The 21,364-nt window shown below is 42.0% G+C and overlaps 1 protein-coding gene across 1 annotated transcript in view; it reads right to left on the reverse strand.

The window, feature by feature from the left end:
- Window positions 1–21,364, reverse strand: part of TBX15 (T-box transcription factor 15) — a 133,731-nt gene that overhangs the window by 54,781 nt on the left and 57,586 nt on the right. Inside the window, exon 2 of the mRNA XM_039520541.1 lies at window positions 366–579. Coding sequence (XP_039376475.1) covers window positions 366–579 — 214 coding nt within the window. The remainder of the gene's footprint in view (window positions 1–365; window positions 580–21,364) is intronic.

Here is a 21,364-nt window from a genome sequence, read left to right on the forward strand (position 1 = left end):
TGGCCCACGTTTCAATTGTATATCTCATCTGAAAGACAGCACTATGGCCGTTGTATCAGTATTCCCTCTGAGAGAAGATCAGCATCAACCATATCTTGATCCTGCAGTGCATTAATTTCCTTTGGAGGTCTCCTTTCTCAACAGTAACCTGGCTCAGCCCTGGTTAACTTGTGAGATCTGACAAGATCACAGCACAAGGAGGTACAGCTACATAACTTCGACAACTGTTTGCTTCTTCTAATTCATTCATATATTCATTCTTCTTTAAAGAAAGAAAACATATTTAAAACCCAGCCGTAACCATACTAAAAAGTGTATCCTCTTTCTGTTTGTTTTTATTGGGCAAGAAGCCAGGAGTATCTTACCTGCCTGCTTTAGTGATGATCATCTCTGTCCCAATGTCATGGAATCTTTTCCAGAGGTCAGCACACTGCAGCTCTACCTGGATCTCCTCCATGGACGATGGAGGAGGAGGCTGGGGACCTGAGCCACCAGATGTGAGGTCAGAGTGGGAGCCAAATGAGCAGGATGTTCTCTCAGTCAACACCTCTGTGTCTGACCCAGTACTCTGCTCTGAATCTGAAAAGTAAATTCACCACATAAGACATTTCAGTTCTGCTGCACTAGTGGGGGAAGGAAGGAAAAGAACCAACAGTGAGAACCTCTGGAGAGTGGTGCAATGGGCTTTTATTATATGTTATTATAGTTTGTTCTGATTTATGAACTGATTTCTGGATCTGTGTTTCCAACATGACATCTAGCATTTTAGTAAAGTTTTAGAAACAGCTGAATAAAATTGCCCACAACATAAAATATAAAACATCATCATGAGACTGAGAATGAAACACAATGTATAGATTAAAATAGAAAGGAAAAAAAGATAATTCAACCCACAGTTAAACGGGCTCACTGGAAAACTACGTCCCATTTAATTGCACATCATCCCACACTACTATTGCAGAGTTAGCTATTTTAAAACAAAGTACTTTTTTCCTTTTAATTCCCTTGTCATCAAAAATAATGAAGGGTTTTTTGTTTTTGCTTTTTGGCAGCACCACTTTGGAAATGTATTTTATTTGTTCCTATACATAGACGGTGAGTTATATGGGACCGTGGTGCCCATGCTCCACCAATATTCAGGAACGTGGGCCCGGCTCCACCAGTGTTGTGGCTTATATTTTCAGAGCCATCCCATCAATAGGATGAACTAGGGGAACTGTCCCGGCCTCCGCACTTCAGGGGGACACAGGGTCCAGAGCAGTCTGGAGGTTAGCGGGGGGCCTTGCGCCAGCAGCAACTCTGCCCCACCTCTTCCCACCCCTGCCCCGTCCCCACTCCACTCCTTCCCCCAATACCCCACCCTGCCTCTTCCTGCCCCTGCTCCTCTCCCATCTCTCCCCCATTCCACCCCTTCCCTCAAGCCCCCGCCCCGCCTCTTTCCGGTTTCCGCATCCTCCCCTGACCAAGGCCGGGAGCCGGCAGGGCAGAGCGGAATAGAGCAGGCTGGGGCTGGGTCACTCAATGCTGCCGGCGCCAGGCCTCTTGCTAAATCCCCAGGCTGCCCTGAGCCCCGCATCCCCCAGAAGTGCAGGGCCCCGCAAAGCACAGGGCTCGGGGGGGTTGCCCCAGTCCGTTCTATGGATAGAATAGCTCTGCTTGGACCTGTTTTGTGCACCACCAAAAATTATACAAACCTGGCATCTATGCGCCTATAATTTTTGGAAAAATGACATTTCCTGGGAAAACAACCATGCAGCTTTTGGTGAGGAAAATGCTATAGGCTACCGAAGGACAAGGAGGAAGGATGGTAAACATGTGGAATCAGTTACTGGGGAAAGCAATTGAAGCAAATGGCATAAAGGATTTCAAGAGACCCCTAGATCTCTTTGTGGAGAAGGAAGGGAGTAAAGGGGGCTAGATAGAAAGGAAGAGAGCTGGGAATGAGATCAACCAAAAGAAAAGCTGGCATGTTGAGTCAGATGACTATACTGAAAATATCTTTTGTACTAACAAGCAAATGCACAATAATCAGTATAGTACTAGACTACTGGGGTAAATTAAAGTTATGTTTAATAGTGGTGATTCCTTGTGCCAGTATTCACACCATCTTTACATCGAAAGAAATTCATAACATTTTAAAATTAGAGATTGCCTTACAAGTTGGTTTTATGGGAAATTACATACTAATATTAAAATTAAATAATCAAATGCAATTGATAAATAACATAAACGTACACAGAGACTTTCAGAACAAAGGATTCTAAGGAGATTTGCAAATTTAAAAAAAATTGATATACAAACTATATCCAGGGATGACCTCACCAACCACTCAAATGCAGCCATGTCCATGGGAGAATAAGACAACTGTTTAACGGTGTACAGGAATATTACATACTGTTTAAGACAGGAAATACTGCTCGTAAGGGACATATAGGGAGGGCTAGCATCAGGGCTAGCACCTCTTCCATTGCAAAAAGTGCAATGTAATTTTTAATAATCACAAGTGGTCAGAGTCTCCGATTTACAGTTTATCTGAAAGACATACCAGCAGCAGCAGAGTACATCTGAAGGCAAAAAGCACTGGTTCAGTAAAGATTCAGAGAGAAAAGTGCCACCTACTGAACCACCAACACCACTTTCTGAAGCATATAAGGGTTCTTGGAAAACTCCTAACTGTAATGACATGGGCACAAACTGCTTAGTTCATATTATCTGATGAATTTACAGTATAAGGTGTCATTCACAAACCTTTTTGCTTCTGTAACAATCCTGAGTGAACCTGGCACTCAACCTCACTCTGAACAATTTTCAGTATAAGTCATCCCTGTGATTTCTCGTTGGACAATCTCTGGCTTTAAGCAGATGCCTAGAGTCAACAGCATATCATTGAATTGACTGGAACTGTGTGCTACCGAGATCTACAGATCTTGGGCCTGATCCTCCTCTCTCCCATTTTACACTGATGTAACTCCAGTAGAATTACTCCAGTTTGACAATGATGTAAGTGAAAAAAGAATCAGATCCTTTTATTATAATTCACCCTCCAGATGCAAACTGTTAGTCCATGAGGCCTCCAGCAGTGGCCAATATCTTATATGTCAATATCTGACCAACTGTGCAATGTGACACATGGGAAAACCAAATCCTTCCTTACCCCTATGACTATCCCATTTTTGTGCCCTGAAGCATGATCTGTGATTACCCCTAGATTAGACTTCAGAACAGCAAATGCTATTGTTTAGAAAATTACCCTTTTGTTTTGTTTTTTGATTTGGGATATGGGTGAGGAGGTCTCACGGGCATTGCCAATTCTTTGTTCTGTAATCATTGGGACTTACTTAGCATTTTCCTTTACTTTTGCTGAGCCAAGTCCTCCAATCTGGAGTCAACCTTAAAAAAAAGATTGATCCTGTGAAGTGCTGAGCACCTCCTTTGAGATCCAAAGTTCATTCCACTCCTAATGAATTCAAAATGAGTTGCGGGCATTCAGCACCTCAGAGTCAGCTCCACTGATTGATTTCCTACTCTGCATCCTGCAGTACTCCAAAACCATAGCATTCTACCTTTGATATGCACTGGGGTACTGAGGATCAGGGACTTTGCTGTCCCCAAGTGAGTCTGAAAATGTCATAATACATTAAGGGGAATGGCCAACTTGCCCTGCTCTTTTTAGTTTTAGGTCCTAACAGAAAGAACCTGCTGCCTCCAGTCCCAAGGGTTATTCTTTGCCCAGACCAATGGCTGGCAATAGCATAGATCATTTTGGCTCATCTACTTGTTTGTAATGGAATATAGCAGCAACACAGCCTGAGTCACTTCTGACACTTTGATCTTCTGGGCTTGGTTCTCTTCTCTTTGAATTCAACAGATTTACTTCTGGTTTACACCGGTGTAACTGTGGGGAAGATGAAGCCCTGTGATTCTGGCTATGGAGGGAGTGGTTCCTGATGCAGAGACGTTTGTGGACATGCTCAATGGTGAGCAATGGCAGGCACCAGTTACTGCTGCTGAGATATTAACAAACAGACTTCCAAGTGAGAGAAGCTTCATATGGCTTCTTCTATCTCCCTCAAGGAAAGACCCCGTCAGAGTCCCCTGGAAGAACTGCTTCATACAAAACTCCAAGTGCCTAATCTGAGATCCAGGGGAGGTGCAGGACACACAGGCAAGTCACTCCCTGTGAAAGACGGAACACTATAGTGACTGGTACCATATGAAAGCTGGCTACCTGCTGCCATACACAGCACTGATGGGCTGGGGGTGGGAATTCATACTATTCGCTAAGTACATTTGGTTCTTAGTGGTTGCAGACCTACTAGGTGGAGTCTCTCCTCCTTCCAGGGCAGGATATAGTCCCTCAGAAAGGACACATCAAAGCTGAGCTCTTCCATTGCTGACATTAGTAAGGGTGGGGATGGAGACAATGGAGGATTCTAATCCTTTCATACTGTATCCTTACCCCTCTCACTTAGGGTGAGCTCAGTTCAGATCTGCCCTCCTTGTTTCTAACAGCCACCAAGGACTTGCACCAGCTGACTTTATGGACTTTTCTCCTTGAACTCCCTCCAGTCAAACATCTACCTCAAGTATGACCCTTCCCAAAATCCCGTAGATTCTCTATAGCTCCTGTTGACTGGAACAACTTCCTGTACCCCTGTGTTGTTGACTTTCCCGCCTTCTCCAATCTCTTCTAAAAACAACCCTTTTCTCTCTGGCCTGTACCTCATATAGTCTCTTTCCCTCTGCTGTTCTCGGTTGTTTAACTCATCCGTGATATATGTAGTGATGTACCTGGAAGGAAATGTTGACATTCTGTTCTCTGTGCAGAGAAGTCCCTGCCCACCACAGGAACATGCTGTCCCTTCAGTCAGCCGGGGCAATTCTCTCTCCCCAGAGAGGTTAGAGAAGGAAAGGAGAATAAAGAGCCCACAACCTGCTACCCCTCATCACAAAGAGCCTGTAGAACCAGTGAGCTGATCCCATTTCAGATGATGAAGACTGTCTCTGACCTGCATAAGAAGAGCTGGTGCTGTTTGTGAGGAACTTCTTGCAACAATATTGACAGTTAGGTTCAGAAGGTACCCTGGGCTTTTTTTATATGCATAATAAACATCCCTAGACCTGAAGCAATGACCTTCTGTCTATTGGGTGTGGTGTTTATAACAAGTTCTCCTCTTTCTGTTACCCTATTGTATGGATTTTTACTGTAGTGAAAGGCTCTGACCATCACACTGACCACATATCCAGCAGTCTGCTAGCATTGGCCCAGAAGGAAAAGGGAACTCCTGGAATGGTTAACAGTGCCTGTGCCTATCAGCAACACCATGAAGTCACTTTGTGAGCCCTCAGGGATGTTGGTGCTCGGGAAGGCTGGCTGGGACTGGGGGACAAGAGGAAACTATTCTGGTTTGTTTGATGTTATGACTGATATTTTGTTAACTTTACCAATAATCCCCTTTTAGATCTCCTTTTCCTCTTCCCGTCAAATAAACTGAACCTCCTCATGGCTTTCACCGTGGCTTTCACCATATATGCTATTTTTCGTCTACGGGTTCCACAGAGCTTTGTGTGCACTACTGTGAACTGAAACTGTTCTTGGAGGCAGTGTGACACCCAATGTGCACTCTTCCCAAAAATGCTACTGAGAGCCACCATAACCTGTTGCCAATGAACTGACTATACAACAAGAAAAGGTTACTACCATCCCAACCATAGAATTCATCTCATTTCAAAGGCAAGCATCTCCTAGTGGACCAACAGTGTTACATGGACATGAAATGGAGGTTTATGGAGGGATATACCTACTGTAACAAACCACTTTTAATGGCGTATTAAATCTGACATTGTCCCTACTGTTTACTTAAAAAAATTAAAGTCTACCTATCTGCCTTCTGAAACAGCAACCCAGTATCTCCTATCCATTTTCCACTATACACGAGCCCAATGTCTTCGGTATTTTGCCGCCCCAAGCACGGCAGGCAGGCTGCCTTCGACGGCTTGCCTGCGGGAGGTCCCCGGTCCTGCGGATTCAGCGGCACACCTGTGGGAGGTCCGCTGAAGCCACGGGACCAGCGGACCCTCCACAGGCATGCCACCAAAGGCAGCCTGCCTGCCGCCCTCCCGGCGACCGGCAGAGCGCCCCCCCCGCGGCTTGCCGCCCCAGGCAAGCGCTTGGCGTGCTGGTGCCTGGAGCCGCCCCTGTCCCGACCCAGGGCTAAATTCTGCCCCAGTTTCACTGTGCAACTCTTTTGATATTCCAATCCCTTGCGTAGGTGTAAACAAGAGCAGAATTTGGTCCCCTCTCTCCACAGCCCAACAGCACAATGCCACCACCTGCATTATGTGGTGCACAGCAGGGCAGCATCCCCAACCTGCTTTCTGCAGCATAGCCGCATATCCCCACTTGCCCTGGAGTCCCACTTTATACAACACAACAGTCTACTATTTTCAAGTGCTTTGTATAACCCAGTTTCCCAATGTTCACCACACAACCTACTTTTTCATAACAGCCAACTTGTGACCACACAGCAACCCAGTGCTGAAGATGAAGCCATATCAGAGCTATGAAAGGTGCTGACTTTTTTCACTAATTTTACACATTGTTTTTCAGCAGGGCTTTATTTGTACTTGGAATACAATGGAAATATTGTGCCTTATATTCATGCATTAAGAAAAAGGACCCGTGGTCATATAAGGTAAATCTTGCATTCAAGTCGTGCAACTCGTGCAGTCAAAAAATGCATTACTCTGACGTACCCAAGCATAAACAAAGGAATAGCATGTAGGAGTAGGGGATTTTTACCTCTGTACATGGCATTGGTGAGACCAGTTCTGGAATACTGTGTCCAGTACTAATGTCCACATTTTAAAAAGAATGTTGGAAAAAATTGGAGAGAGTGTAGAAAGAGTCACAGAAATGGTTCATGGGCTGGAGAAAATGTCTTACAGTGAGAGACTTACAGAGCTCAGTCTGTTTGGCTTATTGAAAAGAAGATTGAGAGGTGACTTGATTACAGAATGTAAGTACCTTCAGGGGCAGAAAATACAGTGAACTAAAGGGCTCTTTCATCTAGCGGAAAAAAGGCATATAAGACCCAAGGGCTGGCAGCAGAAACCAGATAAATATAAATAAGAAATTAGGCATACATTTTAACAGTGAGAGCGATTAACCATTGGAACAAACTCCAAATGGATGTGGTAGATTTTCCATCTCTTGATGTCTTCAGATTAAGACTGGATGCCTTTCTGGAAGATATGCTTTAGCCACGACACAAGTTACTTGGCTCAGTAAAGGGGTAAGTGGGTGACGTATAATGGATTATGATATACAGGGGGTCAGACTGGATGATCTAATGGCCCTGCTGGATTTTAAATTATGAATCTATAAATCTTTGTTTTGGGAGCTGCACTTCTGTAACTGAGGGCAGAACTGGTCCACAATGACTGTCTTCAGATCTCCTAATGGGTACTCCTATTGGTCACTTATTTTGGAGGCATTACTCATTATATTAGGCTTCAAAAATGCCTTACTGTAAAGTACCAAGATACTAAACTACACAATATTAAAAATAAAGAGGAAAAACCTTACATGTGTATTATGCCACTTGTCCAGGAACACTTTACAACTCTTAACACACTCTCTCTCTCTCTGTGTCTCTGTTTGAGTATGTATATAGACATAGTGTGGATCCCTTCCCACTCCACTGCAATGGAGGTTTCTCTGGGCCAGAATGTGGCAGCTGTTAGGTTTTATTTATTTATTTGCACAGCTTATTTCTATTTGCAAGCTTTGTGAACAACATTTTGAGCAACAGGTGGCCATTACTCTCCTTAAAGTACATTTGCTAACAATGAGAATCCATGCCCTAAATAGATCACGCAAAACCCTGCACACACGTAGACAGGGCAAACTTGGGCGAGGTCACATATAGTTATACAGTGTCCCTTGTGGTAGAGACAGAACACAGCTGAAATGAATATAAAGGGAATTCCTTATTCAGGCTGCTAAACACAGACAGACTCTGTGGTTCTCTCTAGATCTCTCACTTTCATATTGACTAATGTCAGCACAGGGGGCCTCCACAAAGTCAATTGCATGTAACAGACATGCATAAAAGATACACCTCTACCCTGATATAACGCTGTCCTCGGGAGCCAAAAAATCTTACCGCGTTATAGGTGAAACCACATTATATCAAACTTACTTTGATCCGCTGGAGTGTGCAGCCCCACCCCCCCGGAGCACTGCTTTACCGCAGTATATCCGAATTCATGTTATAGCGGGTTGCGTTATATTGGGCTAGAGGTGTACCATGTTATTGGGTACAAAAGGTCACATATCTAGGAAGGCTAAGTACCTGGAGGATATAGCAACCATATAGTGGTAGCTCAACCACATAGACCGCTCCCTAAGTATCCTTCATAGTAGCCAAATGCCACATGCTAAATATAAAATACAACTGGATGATAATTCTACCGCAGTCTGTCACGGTGTACCAGAGTGTCTTACCAGAAAAACGATTTCTCATTCATTCATTCGAATGCATTAACTGTGCTCTCTCAAACCTGAGGTACATTATAAAAAGTGTGCAGTCCCAATTGTAATACATTCATTATTATAAATATGCATTATATGTATTACACTAGCACCTACAGGCCCCAGACAATATTGGGCCCATTGTGCTAGCCACTTTAAAGACACACAGGGTCTGGTTTTCATTTACTAATGCCCCTTTACACACTCTGGCAGCAGAAAGGGGCCTCAAAATCATTTCCTTCCACTTCGAGACCTTTTACACAGCCAGAGCAGAGTAAAGGACCTTCAACATAAATGAGAATTAGGTCCATAGTGACAGACTTTACAAGCTAAATAGAGCAGACAGACAAAAAGTGGGAGAAAGGTAAGTATTATTATCATCCCATTTTACGGATGGGGACTGAGGCACAGGCACATTAAATGGCTGCCCAAAGTCACCCATGAAATTTATGACAGAGTCAGGATTTCAATCCAGAGCTCATGAGCCTTGGTCTAGTGCCATAACCACAAGGATATCCTTTTTCTCTTCAGTATGTTTTAGAAGTGTGCTTAATGAGGGTTATACCCATCAGTAAGGATACTGAAATGCGCTAAAGCGCATCGTTATGTTAATCGATAATAGAAAAAGAAGAATGTTTGACAAACGGAGTGTTACATAGAGCCATCTCAGAAATATTAATAAGAGAATCTAAAAGTGAAAACGCAAAAAATAAACAACAGTCACTCTAGTTCAAAATGTGGGTCTCACATCCACTGGACTGCATGTTGCCAGGCTCCATTACTTCCTCCATGGTTTATTCCACACAAGACTCAATAAAGGAACAAGGGTCCCAGAGAGGTAAAAAATATGTGCCTGATTCACTGGTACACTTCATCTGTTTGGCACTGCTTCAGAAATGCAAAGTTGTTGTACATCTATCTTAACCCACCAGTTGAATTGGATTTACTACTCCGCTGAATTGGTAGAGCAGTGCAAAGCAGATGGAGTTTACCAGTGTATTTGGCCCTATATGTTTGTCTCAAAAAGCTAACTCTTGCTTCATCCAGGAATATGAGTATATATTCACAGTCTAAAACTTTAAAGTGGCTCTTTATCTCCTAATCAGTCCTCTTCTTCAATAGCGTTGAAGTCCCACCTAGCAGTGTGGAGGTAAAGGAAGCTTTTACATTTTGAAGATTACAGTTTGGGGCCAGATTTTCGAGAGAGCTCAGCTCCCATTTAGAGCTGCTCCGGTTGAGAATGGGAACTGCTGAATGCTGAGCTCTTCTGAAAATGTAGCCATTGGAATCTTCCTTGCAAAGCACATTACATATGTGTGAAGCAGGGGACCAGGACTGTTGTATGTGATGTTTCAGAACAGGATTTATTTGCAGGGCTTAGTCCCATAAACCAGTCAATCTGGACCTTACCCAAGATTATCTGTCACAGTGAAGAAATTCAGCCATTCCATCAATCTGATATTAAACAAGAGCCTATTATATCAACACTATTATCTCTGGATTTATGTATCTTGCTCTCTTTTATAGTCTCCTTTATCTGCATATCCTGGTACTCCACAACTGCGCCCGTATTAGATTGCAGGGCAACTAATCCTGGTGAATTAAAAAAATTTCAATCCTTTCAGCTGCTGAGCACCCTCAACTTCCACTGAAGAAAATGGGGCTGAGGATATTCAATATCTGAATAGACTGGACCACTAGTGAGCAAAGTGCAACTAAACTTCTAGAATGGAAGAAGTCAGGAGAATCTTAAAAGTCACTGAGACATATTCTCAGCTAGTGTAAATTGACATTGATCCACTGACTCTTAAGGACAAGAAATGACGAAATTGGCTTATAAAGACACTTCAAATATCTGAGGTTTAAAAAGCCTGTACCTGAAATGGAAAAGGAGGCGGGAACCAGATAAGAATATAACAAATCAGTTAACACTGCACAAAAAAAGAAAAGAGCAACATCCACCACCAAATGCAGAACAAAAGAGAAGCTATGGATTTTTACAAATATAAAAAGTACTAGGAGAAAGTGGCCCATAAAAAAAGTTGAGGAGGGTATGAAATTAGTGACCTCTTTAACCTGACCAAGATACTCAGCTGTACAGACAACAAAGAATTTGTTCTACCAACATCCAAGAGTCTATGTAAAATTAAAGAGTGGAAACACACTTGAAAGGTAAGGAAAACTAAAAAGAAGACCAGGTAGTGGATACATCATATGGTGTAGCTCATATATAGAATGATTATACTTATAGATAAAATCACACAACAAATATTTACAGATTGGTCTGAACCAAAATTGTGGATCTCAATAACTGCAAAGTGTGCAGTTTTAAACCAGATCCAAGCTTTATGGCTGACCCTTCCTAATCACAGCCTCTGTGGCAGTTTGTTTCTGGATTCTTCAGCTTGCATTTCTCTCTATCAGCAAAAGCAAAAATTGGTGAAGAAAGGAAAAACAATAATCTCACTGTCACAAACTGCTCATAGGAATAATTCTAGAAATGTATGATACTCGCCCTGAGATTAAAATTCTTGAGATTAGCCATAGCCAAACTGAACCTACTGTCCATCAAACAAATTAATTCAACTCAGACAAATCAAAGATTGTCATTTTAAATGTTTCTGAATCCCAATTCACATAAATGTGGTGGTTTATAAACTCCAAACAAGGGGCATTACATATGTCTCCCTATACCATCACTTTTTGCTGTGGCTATGACCCAGAAGTATTAGGGAGCCAGTCACTATAATGAGGAATGTCTAATCCTTTCTTGAGTCCTGCTAAGCTCTTGGCCTCAAAGACCAGTGAGCTCCACAATGTAATTACACAATGGGGAAAAGAAATATTTCCTTTTTTCAGTTTTAAATCTGTTTAAATGTTCCTTTTAGTTCAATTGAATGTCCTCTTGTTCTTGTATTATGAGAATACATTAATGTAAGCATCTGTTCCCTTCTCAGTATTCTTCATTATTTTAGATACCTCTACCATATCCCTTTTATACGGGATAAACTCACTAATCCGAATAAAACCTAGCTTGAAATTTTCCATTTTAATTATTTTCGGGGAAAAAAAATAAAGTTTCCACAAAAATCAAAAGTTTGGATGAGAAATTCCCCCCCCCCCATTCCATTTTTTGTCAGGAAAGCTGAAATTAAATATTTTGTTTTGGGTTGATTCAACCTGAATTGGAATATTTTGTTTTGATGAACTGACCCAAAACTTTTAGTTTCAAATAAATTCAGCAAAATATTAAACTGCATTTCCCTATCAGCACACTGCCTTATGGGAATTGTAGTTTGGACTCCCATTTGTCCCTATGCACTTGGATCCCATAATGCAGTGCTACCTTCTGACTAAGCTGCATGGTGCATCATGGGAGATATAGTCTGGCCAGGGAGCCTGGCCCAGGCTCCTGAACTACAACTCCTATGAGGCAATGTGCCACAACAAGAAAATGCAGTTTAACAACTGGTAACAAACAATTCAGGTCAGTTCAACAAACCAAAACAAAATGTTTCAATTTAAGAATGTCAAAATATTTCATTTCTCTCAAAATTGCAATGTTTATTTTGGCATTTCTGAACTGATTTTTTTTAATTTCCATTCTGTGAAAATTTTCAAAATTTCAACTTTTCATCCTGATTTGGGATGCAAACATGTTGAAATGTCAGAATTTCCCATGGGATGGAAATTCTGAATTTCTCTCACATCTAGTTCCAGTCCTTTTAGTCTCTCTTCAAAAGGAAGCTATCCATTCCTCTAATCATTTTTATCATCTGCCTCTGACCACCTTTCATTTTAAAAAAAATTGGATTCCTGGAACTGTACTCAACATTCAAGAAGAGTGTGTACCATTGATATATATAATGGAAGTATATTTTCATTAGCATTTTCTATTCCATTTCCTTATGCAATTTAACTTTTTGTTTGTTTTTTAACCTCTTTTTTGCACACTAAGCAGATGTTTTTATTGAACTGTCTATAACCATCCTCGGGTATTTTTTCCTGAGTGGCAAATGTATTGCTTTCTTCAGCCACTTGTATAGATTAATGCCTTGTATCTAAACTGGATAATTTGTAGTACTAGTGTCTGGACATGTAATAAAGTATCTATGGTTGAATGAGACAAGCCCACCAGAAAAATCTGTATGAAACGGAGATTTCCTTTTTAACTTCTAGCCCCCAAGGACCACACAAAACTTTTTTTGAAACAAAGCCTGCATTACTGTGTGAGACAGAACAGTGTCACAAGCTAAAGGGGATATTAATGAATATAAATCAGAAGCTAGGAATTGTAAAAAATTGATAAAGGAAGCAAAAGGATAAAAGGAAAAACATATGTCCAGTATCATTAAGGACAATAAAAGAGTTTTTAAAAGTATATTAAGAAAAAAAAAATAAACCTAACATGGTACTGGTCCATTACTAGATGGAAATGGTAGAATTATCAATAATAATGCAGAAAAGGCAGAAGTGTTCAATAAATATTTCTGTTTTATATCTGGGGAAAAGCCAGATGATGTAATCATATCATATGATAATGATGATACTCTTTACATTCCAATAGTAACTCATGAGGCTGTGAAACAGCAGCTAATAAAGTTAAAAAGTTTTATATCAGCATGTCTGGATAACTTACATCCAAGAGTTTTAAAAGAGTTGATTGAGGTCGCTGGATCATTAATGCTGATTTTCAATAGGTCTTGGAACACTGGAGAAGTTCCAGAAGACAGGAAGAAAGCTAATGTTCTACCAATATTAAAAAAAGAGTGAACAGGATGACCTGGATAATAATAAGCCTGTGAGATTGACATTGATCCAAGGCAGAAAATGAAGTGGTTCACACAGGACTCATTTAATAAAGAATTAAAGGAGGGTAATGTAATTAATGTTAATCAACAGGAGGTTATGGAAAACAGATCCTGTCAATCTAACTCAATATCATTATTTTATGAAATTACAAGTTTGATTGAAAAACATAATAGTGTTGGTGTAATAGACAGACTTCTATAAGGCATTTGACTTGGTAAAGCACAAAATATGATTAAAAAACTAGAAAGATATCAAATTACCAAGGCACACATAACATGGATTAAAAGCTGGCTAACTGATAGGTCTCAACATGTAATTGTAAATGGACAATCATCATCAAATGGGTGAAGCAGAGAGAGAGAAGGGAGAAGAGAATACTGGCAGCCTACACTGTGAGTTTGTCTTATTTTGTTTTGTCTGAATTAACCAAACACTGCCCTGGAAGAAGGACTTGAAAGACTCTGAGGGTGGCAGAGAGTCGTTCCTGGGAAAGTTAGGAGTGTGGGGGCAAGTGATGGGGAAACTGAGGCAGTGGCTAATCTGAACCAGACCAGGTAAGGCAGCTCTCCTACAGGGTGTAGGAAGCCAAGCCCCCTTACTACCTTGATCTGACTACCTTCACTCATGGTGCAGGAGGGGAAACAGGCTCGGTAGAACCACTACGTTCCCCTTTAAGTGGGTGGAGAAGTAGGAAAAGTGGCTCCTTGGCTTCCTCCCTGCTCCCTACATGCCAGGCAGCATAGCTAAGTCAGCACCTGACAGACACATGCTGCACTGAGTCTATACCTATTTATTCCCTCCCCTGAGCAGCAGGGAGCCAGCAAGGAGTGCTTGACTCAGTATGTCACGACCTACCTCCGGGTTTACTCCAGGGACAACACAACAACACATTACCCTATGCTCAGAGCAGATTGTTAACTCACACTAGCCTATAGTAGGAACAGTCCTTCTCTAGTTAGGCCTGGAGAGAGGGGAGCTGGAATATTGTGTTCAGCTGGGGCACTTCAGTAGCTGAAAGATGTAGGAGAAACCTGGACGGAGTTCAGACTAGAGGAAAAAATTCTTAAAGAGCTAGACGGATTGATTTATGGGAAAAAATTTTAGAACTATATACGTATAGTGATGCACAGGTGCACAAGATAACCATATATAGCTATTTAAAGAGCATGAGCACTAAAGAGGGACGCTAAGGCCAAGAATTTTTTAAAAATGTGTGCTTAAAGGTAGGCTCCTAAATGCATATTTAAACAATGAAATAAGTGATCTGATTTTCCAAAGTTCTAAGCACCCAGAGCCCCTATAGATTTCAATGGAGTAACACCATCATACAGCTGATGTAACAGGCTGGTGAACTAGTCTCAGTGAGCATTTTCTTTTTCTTTAACAGAAAACCTCGTTGCTGCACTGATGGTTATTTGTGGCTTGGCTTTCTCTCTCTTGCATTACAAGCTATTTTCGGTTCAAGTTTCCAAAGCAGCATCCTTACACAGTGTGCCAGTCACGATCCCAGACAGCCGTACACCCACATGCAATCACGCATAGATTCCATCAGCCAGCTCCTCAGCTGGTGTCATTCTGTTGATTTTGACTGACCTACCCTGACTCACACCAGCTGAAGATTTGGCCCGTAGATCAACGCACATACAGTTGTCCCCTATCTATGTACATTACTAGTCAAACAGGAGGAGCACCCACATTCATATGCACGTTTTCAAACATCCTTGCAACCACAAGCTGAACCAAATGAACCTGCAAGCTCCATTCATATTTACAGACTCACACATTCCAATCACACAGGCACTGAAGATGTCCCTAAACCCTTTCCCTTCATTGAAAGAAATCTTTGTTCTTGTCCTGACATTCAGTGTCACACACAGAGAAATCCATTCAAACACCGATGTTCTATCCAGCGTTTAGGTCGGTGTAACTTACATCGCTCAGGGGGGTGGCTTACTCACACCCCTGAGCGACATAACTTATACCAACCTATTTGTACATAGTCAATCAATCTGGCAATGTTAAAGTTATGAAAGTGGCACATTATTAAGGACCTAATCCCATAGCTGTTGAAGTCAATGTATTACATGCTATTGACTTACGGGGGGGCTGGCGTAGGCACTTTTAGGATCCAAGCTATTTCACACAAATGGACATACATTTTCTATATACATGCACAGCTGTCCATTTTCAAACACTCAGAACTAGGCTATTTTGCAACTCATTTTTTTAAACTTTGAAAAGCATGTGCTGCACATGGAGAACTGGAATCATGACAGACTTTGAGGTTCCAGTTTAGCTGTTTTTGTACCATCTTCACCCCATTGAAAAAGTCATTTTATTTATGACAATGGGAAAAGTACATTTGTTCCATTCTATCATAACCCAAAGACATAATAATGTTCAAACATTTCAAAAACATTCCTTTTGGGATAGAGACCAAGCATGACAATTTTCAGATAAAAACGTAAACACGTAGGAATCATATGAGTATCTCAGAACATGGTTATAACAGGAACTCTATTTCAGTCTTAACTATAGCAAAGTACCCACTTATTCCATGATTTCTTGCCACAGATACTACTGAGGAATCTCCCTTGCCATGAGTTTCTGCTTTAGTATCTAGGTTTTAAGTTGCAAAAAAACCTTCAGAACGTGAACTGAGAAAACCAATGTAATGTTGACTTCCTGCGACTACAGACAGCCTGAAACATTAGTTCTGAGAGAAATGAACTGCCCCACTTATCTCAGTGGGGAGTTAACTTTGCAATCTAAAGATGACAATTTCAGTGGCAACATAGTTAACCATTTCACTGTTGATCATTTTATCAAGCACAGATCATATATTTATCCCATGATCCCTAAATGTCTTCCATATTTTCCTATGTGCCAAACCCCACATTTCCCCTCTACTCAGCTGCCAAAACCTACAGCTTACCTACTGACAAATTCTATGATTCATAGATTCCAAGGCCAGGAGGGACCACTGTAATAATTTGGTCTGACCTCCTGTATAATACAGGCCACAGAATTCCCCAAAATAATTCCTAGAGCAGATCTTTTAGAAAAACATCGAAACTTGATTTAAAAATTGTCAGTGGTGGAGAATCCACCACAATCCTTAGTAAATTGTTCCAATGGTTACTCTCACCGTTAAAAATTTACAACTTATTTCTACAACAATGCAGTTATGTGTCATCAGTACAAAAAGGTGTGGCATAAGAAAACTGAAAATATAAGAAAGCATAAAATAAATGGAATGTAATATCAAAATATTTCTCGTCGTGGCTACTGCACTCACAGAATTATTCATTTTTATATTTAAATCAATAAAAATCTCCACTTTTTAATTTAAGGGAAGGTGCCACAAAAATGTCCTGTCTGCCAAAGAAATCAAGAAGCCATGTCACAGAGTTTAGATCCAGCTTGCTGCAAAGTACAATGAATTGACTATGGGTCTGATCCTGAGCCCACGGACAGAAAGATTCCCATTGAGATCAATGGATTTTGGATCAGGTCACATAACAGGCACTACCTATGCCAGTGATGATTTAGTACAGGAAATATACAATTTGTGGATATACAGATGTTCCACACTGCAACAGATTAATCTTTCTAGACAATCAGAATGCCTGACAAAACAGCATGAAGGCAAAATATAGTCAAGTATTGGTGCATATCCCAGGGTTGTTGTGTGGATTGGAGCCAAAGGCCAAGTGCACCAATAGCCAGCTAAGGCACCCCTTACTGGCATTTGGATTAAATTAAGGAGACATGCTCAATTTAATAGTAATTAATTTAGCTCTTGAAACTGGATATTTGGACCTCTTCTTCCTCTTCCCATCCTCCATTATCCCAGCTACCCTGTCAACTACAATTTGTAGCTCAAAAGCCGTTTCAGTCCTTCCTTTCTAATAGTGTAAAGTGGCCAGAGGTCTGTACTGATCTGATAGAAAAGCGGCCAGCCCTCACTTCACGGTGGTCAAAAAACAGGTTCAAAATGTCAGTGCTCCTCTTTTCTCCCTGGCTTTCCACTTTCCCTCTGACCACCCTCCTGCTACCCTTCCATTTCCTCTTGTACAATCAGTCAGTGAAAAGCATCCCAGCCATTTCTGTAGGGCGGCTGAGCCCCACAGCCAGGCTGCAGGGGGAACGCAGTAATTTCCCTTCGAAGTCCCATCGTGAACTTCCACAGTGATGCTTCAAAGGGAATCTGTTACTCCCCCTCCCAGCCCATCTGCAGAGCTCAGCAGGGTCTGGAGAAGCAGCTGGATTGCTTTTCAGAGAAGCTTATTGTGGAAGACTGGTGGTGTGGGGGAGAGACAAAGAGAAGGAAGGGAAGAGAAGGGAGGAAAACAAGAAGAAAGCAGAGGTTAAGTAAAGGTGCGGATGGGCTGGGAGAGGAAGGAGCCAGGAGTGTGAAGGGTTTACAGGCATGGGCTTCTTTTACTACTAAAGGCTGTAATATTTACCCAGAAGACAGTCCCTTTAGCAAGAGCTATGTGTACTCTGTGGCCCAAAGGAACCAAATTCTACTGAAGCAGCCCCATAAATTTAACTATAACATTAATCCATCCCACTGCCATGCACTACCCTCCATTCCCATCTCACCACCATCATACGAAGCTATGGCATTTCGCTGAAAATACTCATTAATATGAAATATGTTGATAAACAGATTTTTTAAATGAAAATTAATCTCTGGGATTTACATAGTAACGTGAGGGGCTCACAATCTGTAATGTATTACCCGTACAGCACCCCATTGAAGTAGGACAGTGCTATTACCCCAGGACACTGCTAGTATCCCCATTTGGCAGATGGGGATTTGGGGCAGTGAGAGCCTAAGGCCCAGATCTACAAAGAGACTTAGGTACCTAAAACCCAGATTTAGGCACCATAGTGAGCCACAAAAATCATCGCTTAGCTGCCACCAAGCCCTGTAGGTGCCTAAACTCACTTGTCACCCAAATTTTTGCTGTAAAAGTCCCCTTGGTTTCTACGTTTCTGCCTCTGAGCATGCCCACAGCTGCCTCAGGCAGGCTCCAGATGACTAGCTCACACCTAAACCCCAGCACAATCCACAAACCGGAGGAAGGTGGGCACTTATTTCATTTGCAGAGCCTGATCCAGTAGGCATGCTCAGAGCATGCCCAACAGCTCCACACAAAACAGCTGAGGGAGTAGATGGTCTCCCTTCCAACCTTTAGCCCAGTGCTTATGCTACCATGTGGGAAACTCTACTTCAACTCCCACCCGCCTGTGAGAAGGGATTTGAACAGGCGTTTCCCACCTCTCACATGAGGGCCTCAACCACTGGGCTATAGATCCAAACTCACTCTGGCTCACTTAATATTTAATTATTTATTTAAAGTGGAACAGATTCAACAGGAGAGTGAGAAAGACCCACAGAATATCCCTGAGTCCAGTGGTTAGGGCTTGTCTTCACTAGAGATTTTTTACCTCAAGTTAACTGATTGCCAATTTATTCAAAGTAGTTAACACCACTGCAAAGGCCAAGACACTAGGAATCAGCCTAGAGCAAGGGTAGTCAATAGGTGGACCGCAGGCCAAATCCAGAACACCAGAAGTTTTTGAACGGACTGTGAAGTCTTTTTATTTACTTATTATTATCATTATTGTTCTTTTTTAAATTATTTTCTCTGGAGTCTGGAGGTTGACTATACCTTGGCCAAAAAAATAACTGATGACCTCTGGCCTAGAGTAACCTACAAACGCTTGTAGCCTTGAACAAAGGGGTCTCAACTTTCCAGACTTGCCTTTGAAAAAACGTTGGCTACTCTGAGGTCAGAAATTGAAGTGAAGCACATATGTGAGCAAAAGAGCTACATGGTCAATGCACCATGCAACGCTCCACTACTGCAAGTGACAACATGCAGTGCACCCCCCACCTTCCTGCCCCACACACCATACCACTGCATTGCTCAGCACAGTAAAGTGCCATGCAGGGCTCCCCTCCCCTGCAGACAAAAAGTAGCACAGCACTCCACTTGTTACTCCATGGGGCAACATGCTGTAAAGCACTCCCCTCCCCCAGGAAGGAATATAACATAGCTCTCATCCCTGGGAAAACAAAGCATTTCCCTCCTCTGCATAACATGGTGCACTGTGCTCCTCCTCTCCATACAGGCTCATGTTGCTCCCATTGTGCCATGCACCTAAACACATTATATTACATTATACTGCCAGCTGAACATGGAAAAAGGAGAGTGTGTGCCAGGCAATGTCATGAGGCAGCTGCTCCTGCCATTTAGCTACAGGGTTGTTTTGTCTGTAGTTTTTTCAGCCTCCTCCCTCTCCGTGACACTTCTACAATTCAGAATTTGAAACCATTATGAACCAAAACTGCATTAGGAGCTATTGTACGCTCACCCACAAAGGTGAAAGTGCCACTGATCTTTGCATGGGGGAATAGGGGAGAAAAGAGCTTTTGCCACCATTTCCTTATTCTCCCTCACACAACGGCCTAGCACAAAAGCGGTGCCAGTACTGAGGAGAGTACATGGATGGCTTGCGCCTAATGTCCCATGGTCACAGATCACCCCAAGAGGGGAGAGGCAAGGCTATGGTCCACTTTTTATCCACATCACCCTGTAGAACTTCATGGGTATACCCGTGGGAGCTGGCTGCATCACCCTCCTAAGGGAAGGTGGAGTTTGTGCATTCCCCATGTATGCCAGGAAGCTCAGGAAGAGATTAGACCTCTTGAGATAAATCACTCCTGGACCTCCTCTCAGGTAATGTGATTCCACACGGCCCCCATGGAGGGCCTGTTGCAGATTGTCACAAACTGGCCCATGAGGAATTGTGAGAAAATATTGCCAGGCTGGGAGTCAGTATGTTGATACTCATCTTCAGAACTAAAATACTCCTGCCTGGCTTTGACATAACTCATACAAGACTCTTCACTCACTGGACTTTTACTGGACCAGATCTTTAGATAGTATATATTGGCTCAGGTCAATTGAGCTATTCTGATTGAACCGGAAGTATGCAATCAGGCAGCACCAGAGACAACAACAACAACAAAATCAAGTACAGTACAATACTGTGTTAAATGTAAACTACTAAAATAAATAAAGGGAAAGCAGCACTTTTCTTCTGCATAGTAAAGTTTCAAAGCTGTATTAAGTCAATGTTCAGTTGTAAACTTTTGAAAGAACCACCATAACATTTTGTTCAGAGTTACGAACATTTCAGAGCTACGAACAGCCTCCATTCCTAAGGCAGTTCATAACTCTGAGGTTATTTTGAACTGAAGCTAGATGACTTATCCTTAATAAAATCACTTCTAAGTTACAAAGAGTGATAAAAACCATCAGCAATAATAGATGTAGAAAAAACAACAGAACATAGCTGGGTTAAGTGCAATAGTACCACCAACCCAAAGTTCAAAACTCATAGATCAGACCCTAGAAAATCATGAGATTGCCCTGAAAAATCCTGATTTTTTAAAAAAGATTGAATCACTTTTTTGTCTGTCTGCTGATTTATTAATTCCTCCTGCTCATCCCTAATGTGTGGGTAACAACTGCAGTGATGCCAACTCCCACACACTTATAGTGGGTAGGGCAAGTTTGACCCCTGCTGCAGGAGCTCTAACTAGAGGATCTGCCTGGGATCAGGGTGCCGTCAGGCTAGACTCAGAACAAACACCCAGTGAGAGACCTGCCCTGAAGAGATGACACTGTAGTGCAAGGCACAGTGTGGTCAGTCTGTGATGTGGGACCTAGAATTGAGACTCATCTCAAATAGAGGCCACCAAACATCCATTAGATGTGAACAGCTGGTAATCCCAGCTGAGCTGGGCAGGATTCAGACTGTCACCTATTTGTAATAGACTCTGTAGCTGATAAGCAATGCCCTGCCGCATCCAGTCCCCATAAATGCTAACGACCCTCTAGAAAAGGAGACTTGCTTTCTGTAAATAAATTGATTAAATCAAGTTCTGACCTTCTGGAGTTTCACGGGTATGGGCTTCCATGCTCTGGATGTAAT

The sequence above is a fragment of the Mauremys reevesii genome, linkage group 1 (genome assembly GCF_016161935.1).
Source record: "Mauremys reevesii isolate NIE-2019 linkage group 1, ASM1616193v1, whole genome shotgun sequence".
Lineage (NCBI taxonomy): Eukaryota > Metazoa > Chordata > Testudines > Geoemydidae > Mauremys > Mauremys reevesii.